Source organism: Chelonoidis abingdonii, chromosome 21 (genome assembly GCF_003597395.2).
Source record: "Chelonoidis abingdonii isolate Lonesome George chromosome 21, CheloAbing_2.0, whole genome shotgun sequence".
Taxonomy (NCBI): domain Eukaryota; kingdom Metazoa; phylum Chordata; order Testudines; family Testudinidae; genus Chelonoidis; species Chelonoidis abingdonii.
In genome coordinates this window covers 3,349,882-3,363,780 of record NC_133789.1, presented here as the reverse complement: position 1 = coordinate 3,363,780, position 13,899 = coordinate 3,349,882, and the positions used below count along the sequence as shown (strand labels likewise).

Below are 13,899 nucleotides of genomic sequence, written 5' to 3'. Positions count from 1 at the left end.
TGTAGCAATCACACACCCTTATCCCACCACCAAGATACTTAAGAACTGCCTAGGGGACACTGAGGCACCAACACAGTGTTCAGAGCAAACATTAAGAACAGTCCCAGTTTGTCACATCAATGTATACATTTCATACAGACATACACAAAAAGTCAGTGGACATGCTTTTACATGAACACAGATGTATCCACAACACCAACATACACACACAAGAAACCAGTACATATGCACACACTTCAGGAGACACAGACATACATACAGTACCCATGCATATACACTCAGAGACCCTCTCACACAGAACATTTGGATACATGGCCTTGCCTAGTCCTCTTTCTTTGGGACACTTCCTCTTTTATTTCCTTTCTGCTGCTGTATTTGCCCAGCTGGTCAACACTTTAAAAAAAATAGTATTTAAACACCACTCTCTTTTACCCTGGTTCTCAAGCACATGTAGCAAAATCTCTTCGTTTGCCAGCTAATCAAAATAATATTGTATAGAACATGTGGCTGCTTTAACAACACCAGCTTAGCACTTCCTTAGGTCTCTTCAGGGATGGGCTCTGGCTGCTAGTTTTAAATTAAATGAATGGAAGGAGGGTTTATTAAAATATGGACAAATCTTCTGAATTTGGGCCTCCATCTTCCAAAGGTCTGGCAGGGACTGAGAATGCTGCTGTCTGTATATGGTAAGTCTACACTGAAGGAAAAAACACCCACAGAAGCAAGTTGCCAGGCCTGGGACAACTGACTCCAGTTTGCTCTTTGAGGTTAAAAATTGCAGCATAGCCATTCCCATGCTCAGACTGCAGCTGGACTCTGAGACCCACCCCACTCATTGGCTTTCAGATCCCAGCTCCAGTAAAGTGCAAGTCTACGCTGCTCTTTTTAGCCTTGTAGCATGAGCCCTGGGAGCCCAAGTCAGTAAACCTGGTTTGGCAGAGTGCTGAGACCTGATAGGTGGGTTTGCCCTCTGATCAGGGTAGCCTCAATTAGTTCCCCCAGTGAGGGCTGATTGAATAATTAGGTAATCAGAAGGAGAGGATGGGGAGGTAATAAACTAATTAGCCCTCAGCTGGCTAACCTGATAAAAACCAGGAAGGCAGCATTATGGGGAGGACAGGGCTAACTGAGTCTAGAATGAAAAAGCTTCTCTAGGGAGATCTTTTTTCCACCCGGGCCCTAGTAAAGAGGGGGTGAAAGATGCATGGATGTAAAACTGTGATGTTGCATTATACTGGTGGTGGTAGAAGGGTTTAGAATAAAATACAAACTGAACTCTAAAAGAAAGTGTGTCTGAGCAGTCTCTGGGGTATCTAAGAACAGGGACAGAGCATTGCCTGGTCAAACCCAGGCTCTGAGACTCCGGGTTGTTTTGGAGGGTTTTTTTGGTTGTGTAGACATACTCATGGTTCAGTATTTTGCGTTATACAGTTCTTCAGGCCCAAAATACACCAGGTCAATTGGGCTGGATCCAAATGTCATTGAAGCAGATGAAGACTCTTATTGACTTGGGTTCTGGCCATTATGAGGTGGGGGAAGCTCCTTCCTCAGTTCCCACAGCAGGCTATCAGCTTACACCATGTAGCATAGGTTGTGGAATAACCACTGGGCATGTATAAATGCTACTAAGCTCTCTTTAAACACTAACAGGTTCTTCCCAGCTTCCACTCTATCCTTACTGTTTATCCCACACACCCAAAACACGATCATCTACAGCAGCATTAATTCACAGGGTCACTTCTGAATGGGAAAGTTCCTGGAATCTTGTATTCAGCCAGGGTGCTTCAGTGCCAAACAGAACATTGACCAAAAAAAAAAAATGGAAGGAGTTCAGAGAAGAGCTCCGGAAATGATCAGGAAAGTTGAATGAGGAAAGATTTAAAAAGTTAGGATGTTATGACTTGTCTAAACGATAGCTAAATGGTGGGGAAACATGGCAAAAGTCTATAGCTACTGGAAGGGTGTAAACACTCTAGAGGGAAAGCTATTCTTTACAATGGTCTACAGAGCTCTTTTTCACCCCTCCTGAGGAAGACAGAAGAGCAAGCAAATATAATTTGATGTATTTTATATGTGGTACTTAAAATGATGTCAATATACAAATAAATGGTGTTGCCCTTGACTTTGTGGCAAGTTGTCCATGGGTCCCGATGGTGTTGCAAAAGATATAGTGGTGTATAAAAAGATAAGGCAAAAGCAACGACTGTTGTTCAACCTCCCTGAAATTCTGTGGGTATGTTAATCATTGTCATCTCTACCGGGCCTTTTAGTAGCCTGTTCATCTTTTTTCCTTCTTTTGTCAACAATGCCTCCAAAGCAGCAGGTGTGGCACTTCAAAAAGAAGCCAATTAGCTGTGAATTCCAAGGTCACAAAGACAGCTCTGGCATACACACCACCAGGTAATTGAAAAGGTTTCCACTTATCTCCATCACCAGGTCACCAGATCACAGAAAAATTAGTGACTCATTTGTTATTGCAAACATACGCAGTAAACAACTTCAAGGGATGCTTAGAGCTTCCTGCCCCAGCTTTCTATATAGGGGAAGTACCTAGTACGTTCCAGGCAGGCAAAGAAATCCAGTTCAAGATTTTGTCTTTCCAGGGGCTCTAACCAGACTGGATTCCATGAGGACATAAAAAAATCCAGTCCAACTTCCTCTACTATTTATGTCAAATGAATGAACTGACAGAGAAAATTCTCTTTCAGTGTCTGACATGAGTGCACGGCTTGCTCACTGGGATTTTTCACCAGCCACATGCAAATCCTGCACTGGATTTTAATGCCTCTTGGGAAGTGGATGGGATTAGCTAGTGCCCCTGGGAAGAGAAGCTCCAAGGAATGTAGGAGTTGCCATAGCAGATCAGATCATACTTCCACATCTCCTTCCATCCCGAGGCAGATTTTCATTTTTTTCCTTTAAAACAGAAATAGCAACAAAAGCAAATTGAACAAATCTTGCCTTGTCTTTCCTGGAAATCACAATTGTAAACGGCACCATCACCATGTCTTGCTCTCAAGGGTTGGTAGTGCAATGACATCCAGTCACCAAAACTGTGATACTGATGTTAAAACATGAGAACCTTTTGCTTTTGTCCTGATAGGGATAAAGTGCTGAGACCAGGACTGGATGTAAGATGCACAAATTCATAGAGTTTAAGGCCAGAAGGTGCAATTAGATCACTTAGTCGGACAACCTATATAACACAGGCTACAGAATTTCACCCAGTTACACTGTATTGAGCCCAACAACTTATGTTTGGCTAAACATCTTCCAGAAAGGCATCTGGTCTTGATTTGAAGACTTTCAAGAGATGGAGAATCCACCACTTCCCTTTAGAGTTTGTTCCAAATTTGTCTTATTTCTCATTTCAATGTGCCTGGCTTCTGCTTCCAGCCATGGGTTCTTATTCTTTCCTTCTCTGCTAAATAAGGGTCAAACCACTTAGGCAGCTACCGAGGGCGCTGACTTTTTAGGAGTAGCTCCAGCCCACAACTTTCCTCCCCATCCAGGACAGCTTTTGGGGGGGTGGGAAAGTGTTCTTCTTTAGGGATGATCCCAGCACTATGTCTACACTGCACCAAAAGCATTGAAATGTCTAGCTCCAATCCTGGCCTAGCCAGTCAGGTGGAATAATTGCCATGAGAGCAACATTTCATACTGTTCAGATGAGTGACACAAACTCCAAAGTAAAAGTCAACTTTATTCTCATATAAAGTAAGAAAATGAACAGCCTATTTTAAGCACATCATTTGGTCAGATGTTATCAAGACATAATCCCACACGGTGAGCATGCCCTGACCACCATGTTTTAAACCTGGCATCCCAGAAGTTCACATTTCTACTGGGCTTTTGTTACAGAGCATAGATGTCAGGGGTACTTGGTGTTGATGGCGGGCGGGGGGGGGAGAAATATGCAGTTCATTAATTCACGTTTGGTTTTAATGTGGACATCTGGACAACCCAGGTCATTGAATTAGCTGCTTTCAGCCTTCCATTTTCCAGCACATCAGATAGATTTGTAAAGGGAAAACTTGTTAAACGATCTTTATTGTCAATGCACAAAAGTGGCATCAGACAGAGTCAAAAGGTGTTTGTGCGTGATGCAGGAGCCCTGCGGATGCTTGGAAAGTAGGCACTTCTGAATATATCTGAGCAGCTCTAAAGGCATTTGTGCATGGGACATCAGATTTTCTCACGAGCACCAAGTGAACTTTTGCTGCTTCCCACATCTAAATCTCTTTCAGATCATTTGGAGATTTCACCAACTTCCCCTCCCCCAGTACTCAAATTTTGTTTTTGATGATTCTGGAAAATTTGGTCTCATGCTTGTCAGGGAGGGGCCTGAACCTAGAGCCAACATCTACACACCCCCAAAATGTTGGGAGAGTTCAGTTCATCATTAGGATCTGAATCCAGGTTTTGCTGCAGTAGGGTCATCGCTAATAGTAATATAATAAAATGGTTGGTTGCTGTCAGAACTACACAAGCAAGGAGAGAGACTTGAGGCCTGATCCAAAACCCACTCAAATCAAAGCAAAGACTGAGTTCAAAGAGCTTTGGTTCATGACCTTGACAGATTAAGGCAATTTACCCTTAGTCCATTTAGACTGGATGCAACAAAACAAAACAGCTTTACAGCCTTTTCCTCCTGGGCTAGAGGTAGATCCAGCTGTTAAATTTTAAGATTTTGGTTCCAGTTGGCTTTTCTTTCTTTAAACAGCAGCTGAATCTTGATTCAAACTTTGCAGCTGTCCTCCATCAAAGGCCATCCCAAACCTCTGATCCAAACACCCACACCCCAAATCTTAGAGATAGTCCAATCAAGTTCCAAACTTTAGTGGATCAGGCCCCTCTCTAATTATTAGATATTCAAATATTATTTTTCAACATGGGGCTGGGGGGATTCTATGCTCCAATATTGGAAACATAGAGAAAGGATGTTGGGTTTTTTTTGGTGAGCGTGAGGGATGAGGCCACTTGCCAACAGAAGAAAGAAAGAAAGAAAGAAAGAAAGAAAGAAAGAAAGAAAGAAAGAAAGAAAGAAAAAGAAAAACTTAATTGTGGCTTCACTCTAACCCACCACATTCTTTTTTCTCCCAGCATGTCACAGTGACAGGTCGACAAACTTGTGAGTCCTAAAGTAAACATGATGACCAAAGTCCTCTCTTCTGGAGGCAGTTAGATACAAGATTGTGAGGAATCTCCCCACGTCAAGGCAATGCCTTCTGGCCATGACCAGTATCCATTGGGAAAGTAGGAGACCCAAAGGGTTCTACATATGGAGCCAGCTGAGTGGTTTGGATAGAAGCGGGCTGTCTTGTAAATGTTTAAGCTACAGAGAGCCCTACCCCCAAAATACATTATAAATCAGTTCATGTGGTTGGGGCAGGGGAGTGAGATTTGAGGCTCAGCTACTGAATGCTAGTCACATCTCTGGTTTGGAACCCTTACTGCAAATGAGAAGATTCTCTCATGCCACAAGGTGTGTCCCTTCCTTTGCATGTGCCAATGGTGAAGAGACACACCGGAGCAGGACTTAACCAATTCACAGAGTCCTCCTTCCAGTGGCTGAACCTGCTATGTGTATATCCTATATCCTACCTATGACTCATACCCCACAGGGAACCCTCCAGGTCTGTGGACAATCTCATGGGGATGGGTTCTCTCAGCAGATTCCCAGCATGTGCTGTTGTGGCTGGAAAAACCCTGAGGATGGCTCGCCCTGTGGCATTTTGACATTTCTAGTCCCGGCGAGCAGAAGTGAAGTAAACATTTCAGAACCTCAAAAAGCTCATTTCAGATTTGTTTCTAAAAGAGTGGGATATTTTAGTGGCAGGGAGATGGATTTTGTTTGATCCTAACAGACTCATCCATCTCTAATGATAAAATCCCTTTCTGCCTTATATCTCTGTTAGGGACCAAATTTATGAGGTGCAGAGCATCTTCACAGCTCCCACTGACCTTACTGGTCCTTTGATTGAAGAAGAGGCAGGTATTTTGGGTAGAACTTTAACTCAAGAGCCTATGAGGGGAATTTTCTCATAACATCCTCCAACAGTTGGGATTTGCTTTAATCTCTTTAGTTTGACGTGATACCCAGTATTCCCAATATTCCTCAAAAGCCAGGAAGGCCATATAGTAAGGGTACAACACTGTTCTCCGAGACTCTGCAGTGTCTTCTTGAGGCATCCCCTGGTTGCTGGAAACATCCCTTCCTGAGAGTGACGGAAGTAGACAGAGAGTGTCTGAACCACTGATTTTTTGTTAACACCTTAATAGATTCCTGTAAAGTATATAAAATTCTTTTAAAATTAAGTTTAACGTCTGAAAGGGGAATCATCTGAGTAATTACTGTATGCTTGAGGAGACACACTGGGTTTCGTTTCTTTTCTTTTCCCTCTGTTATTCAACACAATAAACAGATGCCCAAATCCCTCGTGGTGCCGCTGAGCCCTCACTAATTGCTCTAGATCACAGCCCAGTTGGCTCTTGTTCTGCAGAATTGTGGATAGAGCTCAAGCCTTCCTTGCTCCTGTTTTGTTCTGAACAGGCAGGTCTGGGTCTCCTGAAACCGTCTCTTTGATTTCTAAAGAGAAAAACTAATTTTGTTGTTATTGTTGTTAACTAAAAGCCTCTTCAGGCTTTGTGTGTCTATGGAGCTGATTGAATACCCATGAAACTCATCAGGGGTCTTTCCACAAACTTCCCCAGGGGTTCTACATTTGCTGGGGTTGGGGCAGGAGGGAGCGGTTTTTCAGTCACACCACAGTGCTAATGGTGGAGGACTCTTCTGACTTCCTCTGCTTGCTGGGCAAGGACTTCAGGTACTCAAGGTGCCGACGGGCATCTTCTTGGTTCTGGCGGACATAATAGACCAGGTAGGAGATCACCATGGCGAACCAGCCGAACATGGTGACCAGCATGGCTATGTCCGTGGTCTTTTTGTAAACGCTGCAGAAGTCCATGTCTGTGACCACTTGCAGGAAGGGCTTGCCAACATGCTCCTCCATGGCAGAGGAGTCACAGACGATGCTCCCAGAGGACCCAGCAACCAGGTCCACTGTCCTGATCAGCTCCTGGAGCCTGCAGTCGCACAGCCAAGGGTTGCTGGAGAGATTGACCTTGGCCTTCAGATTGCTAAAGACATCCTTATTGACTGACACCAGCTTGTTTGAGGACAAGTCCAGGGAATGCAAGTGCTCCAACAAGCCCCGGAAAGCTCCACTCTCTATCCTGACTATGGCATTGTGAGACAGATCCAGCTCCAGCAGGACTGGCAAGTTCCGAAAGGCGTCAATGGGGAGGAAGGCAATCTGGTTGAAATCCAGGTAGAGCTTGTTAGTGTCGTTTGGTATGTCCTTAGGGACCTCTGTGAGTTGAGCGTTGCTGCACCGGAAGGTTTTGTAACCGCCCTCTTCTGCGTAGTAGCAGCCCTTGGAAAAGGTAGTGGCCGAATGGAAACAAAAGGTCATCAGAACAAAGCTCTGGAGAAGCAGCCACATGGTAAATGAGTGGCGGAGGAACCAGTCTACTAGAGGCATGGTGGGGTGTCTGCATAATCATGTGGCCATTTGCTTATCAGCTGTCTCTCTCTCTCAAGCAGGCCGCTGGATTCATCGTATCTGAGTAAGAGATAGCAAGGGGAAGATATAAAACATGCTAGACAGGGAGAAACAGTGTGGCTTTTATGTGATCCCAATCCTTTATTCTCTCTATCTGGTGTCTCATAACAGCACCCACTGCTGTAATACCCAACCACCCCTTCCTGTTACATGACAGATGAATTATGGCTTCCAAAATGGAGATCTGTCCTGGACACACCAGAAGTGTCCAGGCCCAGAACTCAAGCCATGAAAAAGTAGCGTGCGCATGTATTGTAGGGCAATGGCTCTCAAACCTGGCTCTGTGGTCAGCATTTCTAAGCACTTTACCTGAATAACAGCCACACCCAGCAACTTCTGTCTGGAGATCTCAGAGAGCGTCACAAAAGGAAGCTAGGTATCGACATCCCCATCTCACAGAAGCACAGAGAAGTAATGCGACTTGCCCAAGATCATATTTATTATTATTTGTGTGTATTACCGTGGTGCTGAGCAGCCTCAGTCGCTGGTCCAGACCCCGTTGTGCTAGGCATTGTAAAACATACAGCAAAAAGACAGTCCTGCCCCGCAAAAGGCAGATTAGTGACAGAGCTGAGTCTAGAAGCCAAGGTCTTCTTGCCCTCCTTGACCCATGCCCTATCCAGAGAACTGGGACATCCTAACAGGTTGCTGTGGAAATGACAGTGATGCCTGGGAGTGGAGAGAGGCAGGAGAATCAGGGCTGTTCACCTCCCTTCCTGGCCCTAGGAAGAGCACCAGTTTTGGCCAAAAAATGGGTATTTAATTTCTCATTTCCATAATATGGATAAAGGCTCAGCACCGTTGTCCCAGGCATGCCCAATGTCTGCTCCCTCAGCACACCCCCTGCTGAGTCTAGTGAACCTACATGTATCGTGCTTTGCACTGCACTGCATGATGACTGAATGCATATGCACATAGGGGCACAACCTGTGGAACTCCTTGCCTGAGGAGGTTGTGAAGGCTAGGACTATAACAGGTTTAAAAGAGAACTGGATAAATTCATGGAGGTTAAGTCCATTAATGGCTATTAGCCAGGATGGGTAAGGAAAGGTGTCCTGAGCCTCTGTTTGTCAGAGGGTGGAGATGGATGGCAGGATAGAGATCACTTGATCATTACCTGTTAGGTTCACTCCCTCTGGGGCACCTGGCATTGGCCACTGTCGGTAGACAGGATACTGGGCTGGATGGATCTTTGGTCTGACCCAATACGGCTGTTCGTATGTTCTTATGATTCTTCCCATTGAAATCAATGGCAAAACTTCACCGAGATAGGGTTAGCCTCCTGATAAGTACATTTTCACAGCTCAGTGGATGCATATCTCCTCTTCGCAAGCTGCCTGCGCTACAAAGAATTTACAGGATTAAGCCTGAAGCAAAGATGGGGTAAAATCCTGACCCTACTGAAATCCATGTGAGTTTTACCATTGGTGTCAGTGGGGCCAGGATTTCACCCTGGGACTCCAGGTGGGGAATAAGCAGCGACGGCAAAATCCTGTGTTCAGGCAATCATTCTCTTAATGGAGACAACAAGGGGACCAGAATGCGGAAATACTTGAGATAGAAGCAAAATTGGCCCCAGAGTTGTCCAGGATTTGTCTGTTGCTCTTTAATTATGTGGTCTCTTACAAATTGATTTGGGGGTACAAAGATTCATCTACAGGGTTGCTATCACCCTGCTGTGGAAACTTGCAGCTGACCTTTCTGAGGTTTTTAATGCCAACAAACTCAAACAAGCAATTTCCATTCATCTCTCCAGAAAGATGCAAGCATAAGCAAATACTTCGGTGGGTGCATTTGCTTTTGATCCTGGTCCTAGCAAAAGTTAGCTTCCAGATTGCCACTGACCCCAACCCAGCTGGTTCACACACTGAGAAGGCTGGCTTTTGGCCAATACATCTTGTTGTTTCACCAAGTTTGGGTGGCCCCCACGAAGTGCTGTAATCGCATTCTCCATCCAGCTCTTTATTCCAGAAGGGAAGAACGTCAGCAAGAGAGAAACAAAAACAGAAAAAGGAAACTTGCTTGAGCAGAGCTTGCAGATATGTTCCCAGGGTGGATACAGTAGATAAGGGTCGCTCTGTGAAATCTACTAGCCTTCACGCTGCACAGAAAAAGCCCTCATATTTTTGAGCCTGACAGCAACTTCGATATCATACCAGCACTAACAATCCAAACGAGACACAGAAACTGTTGCCTGATTCAGCCCATTATTAAAGGAACATACATGAAAGGGTGCCCACACAGTCACTGAATTCGAAAACTGGGTGGGGTCCCCCAGGAAAGGTTCAAATGGGGCAAGGGGTGAGGCATGCTTTAAAAAGCTGATGTGGGCTGCCTGGTGAGTTGATCTCTTTCAGATACGGGCCCTTCAAGATCTGTGCCCTGCTGCTCCCATAGCTGGCTGCCTTTTACAGGGGTTTTTCTAAAAACTACAGCAGCAGAATGGCAAGAGGAAACCCGATCTGCAAAAACAAGCAGACAAAAGCAATGAGGCAGGACTAAGTATTATCTAGACATGATGAGTTCACCAGCTCAGTAATTGGGCCACCTGTGGAAGTTTGCAGTCTCTCTGCCTGGACTTCTCCAGTTCTGTTCTGTGGATGACTAGTCTCCAGGGCTGTCAACCCAGCTTTAAACTCCTATGAAATGTACATTTCTAGATATTATAGAGTAGCTTATCCCAAGGAATCTCAAAGTAGGCGACAGACATTCAGCACTTGCATTCACCTATATGTTGCTTCATTGTTTTTTGCTTGCATGATTTTTTTTTTTTTTAGCAATGATCAATGAAACTTTCATCTCAGTTTTAATTCCTGCAACCTTAAAGGAAACAGCACTATGTGGAAGTACAATTCCTCCTCATTGCAAAGATGGTGATTAATAATCAACTGGCAATGCGTAGGTATCTTCCATCCACACCCCATGCCAGTTCTGAGCTTATACATTTAAATGTGAATCTGAAACCTGCATGTTGATAATCATCCCCCACTGACATGCTGTTTGTTGGGTTTGAGTTTCCCAAAGCCTGTCTCAGGCTGCAGTGCAGCTTTACTGGGCTCCTGCTGGGAAACCTGTGTAAAATGGCAGCTCCCCTGAAGAAAGGCACCAGCACTCTTTGCAGTGATGGAGGCCATGAAGCAGCAGCAGGTGTTTTTAAATACCAGTATTGAAAATCTCATCTCTTGACATATTAGTTCTTACTTAGCCAGTTGCTATTTAATTATCTCTAATGATATGACTGCAGCTCCCTCTTCTCTGGGACTGGCCATACAACCTGGCAACAGCATCTAAGAGCCGTCTTTGGCCCTCATTACCATGGTATCTCAGCACCTCACAATCTTTCATGTATTTAGTCTCATCATATCCCTGTGAGGTAGGCAGGGCTATTATCTGCATTCTGCAGAGGGAGAATGGAGGCCAAGAGAAGCTAAGTGACTCATCCAAGGTCACACAGAAAGTCTGTGGCAGAGCATGCAGGTTTTCAAAATCCTAGGCTAACATCTGAACCACTGCACCATCCTTCCTCTCTAACTTTGGCCCTAGGTTTGCATAGGACAGGAGCATTCAGCATCATTCAAGTGGTCAGAGGACCATTGACAGGTTCAGAAGGGGACACATCCAGCCTTCTTTGGTAGAAGAAGGGGATACCACACAGTGGGATATTTTAGCTGGGGAATGTAAAGTGAATATGGAAAATAGAGGAGACCTGGTAACCCCAAACACTGACTGTCTTGTGTTGGTGATGAGCCCTTTATCTCCTGATACCTGCAGCCAGACAGAGTGCAGAGACCAAACAAGAAATATATTCCGGAGAATTGCAAAATGTATCCCTGCACATCCAGCAGCAGTGAGTTGCACCTGTGAATTATTTCTGAAATCCCCAATCTGTCCAATGTGTTCAGATGAAGCCAACCTCCTCCCCAACCTCTTGTGAGCAGTGAAAACAGGCAGAAAGGGGTAGTGCAATAGACACGCTGCATCCCTTTTGCATTAACCCTTCTCTGGCTGAGAGAGAAAGAAAGAAAGAAAGAAAGAAAGAAAGAAAATATTATATAATGTAAAACAAATATAACTGCAATACCTGCTGCCTTGATATTCCACTGCCCTTCTGGAAGAAAATTGCTTTTCTGCAGCCACCCAGTGATATTCAGTGGAAATCACCTTGCAGATCAGAAAATCTTCTGCAGGATAAGTGGAACAATACTCCTGTATGTGTTTTATCAGGCAGTTTGCTCTTGAATTTCCTGAGATGAACCAGGGAAGTTGTGTCCTCCACCCCCATCTCCTGCCTTTCAAGGAAACAGATCTTTGCCAGCGGACAATCCCACTAATAGGAGAGAGAAAGAAACTGTCCCACTATTATCATATGATCAGCAGTATTTATTACTGCCTTAGATGTGCATGGAACAGAAAGTCGAGGCTCCTCCAGGGACTTACCATGTGAAGTTAGACCGAAAACACAACGGCAGCGCAGGGAGCATGGCTGGGGGAGTGGGGAGCATCGATGGACTATACAGCTGACGGGGGACAGCACCCTGACAAGGCACAGTTTACTCTGAAGACACAGAGACAGAAAGACTGCAAATTCTCTTGGGCAGGGATTGTGTTTCTGTACTGAGAGTGTCTAGCATACGCATGGGTGCTGGAATAAATCACAACAGCTCTGTGATCTGGGGATTTTCCTGGGGTTTTCAACCTTTCGAATAAACGACAAGAAGAAAAATTACTCTCTCATCTTTCCCGACTATTCAAGCCTTCTAGCTCAGGAAAGACGATGCCGTTTTCCCCATCACCAGAAGAAGGCGTCAGATCTGCTCCGGACCCAATACAGCGGAGTCTTGAAGCTCTGGGAAAAAGAAACCCTGCCAATGTATGGACGGGATCCCCCCCACCTCAATGAAAGTTAGGGCAGAAGAGAAAGACTCCTCCCTGCTTGCAGTGAGGAGAAAGCAAATCCGCCAGCAGGTTAACCCGGGATATATTTAAAACTGCACCTCCTCGGGTCTGGTTGTACATACAACACTCAACTCCCCTCCCTTGGGTAAGCTAAGATTTCATCTGATTTCTGAATACTGGGACTCAGAGAGCAGCCGATATAAACTTAACGCACACAACTTCTTCCCTCCCTCGAGTCCAGCTATTTGTTTGCATCAATCAGCGGACTCCCCACCTCCCACTCCCGCTCCTTTTCTTTTTTTACCTTTCGCTTTTGATTTGAAACATGCTTTTTCCTGCCCCTCCCCACCGCTCCCGCCGCCTCTCATTTTCAAAGCCATTCCGAGAAGGTCAAAGCAGCCAAGCAGGTTTCTACCTAATTCTTGGGTTTTACCTTTGATATGAACACGTGAAATAAGATCTTTAGAGGTTCTGCCGGATGACTGATCACAGGGCCGGATTCTGATCAGTATAAATAGGAAGTTAGTGAAGTCATTCCAGATTTACACCTGTGCAACCGACAGCAGAATTTGGCCATCTCGCTTTTTTTCTGAACCGATCTGATGTTGTCTCATTCCTTCTTGCTTTGAGCATGTTTGAAGCAACCCCCGAGCCTCATCTCTTTCCTTATTGCATTAACCGCGTTAAGTGAAATTTGACTCACCTTTAGTCAGTTGCATCTTTCTGCATCTACTCAAAGTCCTGGAACTGGAGAGGAAAAAGGGACAGAAACAGAAAGAAGCCAGCTACGATTTCGACAAAAGCAGGCATCACAGCAGCTCCTGTTTTCACGGTCCCCCTCCTGGAAGCAGGCTGCAGGCTGGGGGATCCTGATCTTTGGAAATAGGTCTCAATTCCAGCGCATGAGGAGGGGATGGGGGCTGCAAGGTGCAGCCAGATGTGCAAAGAAAGAGGAGCGATAAGAAATAACCCTTCCGGCTCAGCGCCGTGGCATAAAGAAATCGCAGGCAAAGAAAAGCTACAGATGCTAGAGGGAAGGAAGCAGGTGCCCAGATGCTGGGGGTGTGCGTATCTGAGACTCTGTATGTGTGTGTGAGAGAAAAAGCGGTGGATTTTTCCTCGCCGGAGAATGATAGCCGTCCTCAGGGGGTTGAAAACTCCGCCTGGAGAGAGAGAGAGAGTCTCCATGCAACCAGAGGGGAAAGCCCATTAGTTTTGGGAGAAGCAAAGCACTCAGACAGTAGCTGCAAGGTTCATTTTAGCAGAATCAACTCAACACCCCCTTTCTCGGAGATCTACCCAGATATCTGGCCCCTGTATACTGGCAAATGGATTAGACGGAGATTTTAGCTACCTCTCCTTGAATGATAGGAGGCAG

General features: G+C 45.2%; 1 protein-coding gene across 1 annotated transcript; it reads right to left on the bottom strand.

Moving 5' to 3' along the window:
- Positions 1–6,296: 6,296 nt before the first annotated feature.
- Positions 6,297–13,592, bottom strand: LRRC3C (leucine rich repeat containing 3C). Its single transcript, XM_032788908.2, has 3 exons — positions 13,225–13,592; positions 11,707–11,952; positions 6,297–7,625 (listed from the first exon to the last, which is right to left on the bottom strand). The coding sequence occupies exon 3, from the start codon at positions 7,542–7,544 to the stop codon at positions 6,762–6,764; it is 783 nt and encodes a 260-aa protein (XP_032644799.1). The 5' UTR covers positions 7,545–7,625; positions 11,707–11,952; positions 13,225–13,592; the 3' UTR covers positions 6,297–6,761.
- Between the last annotated feature and the right edge of the window lie 307 nt (positions 13,593–13,899).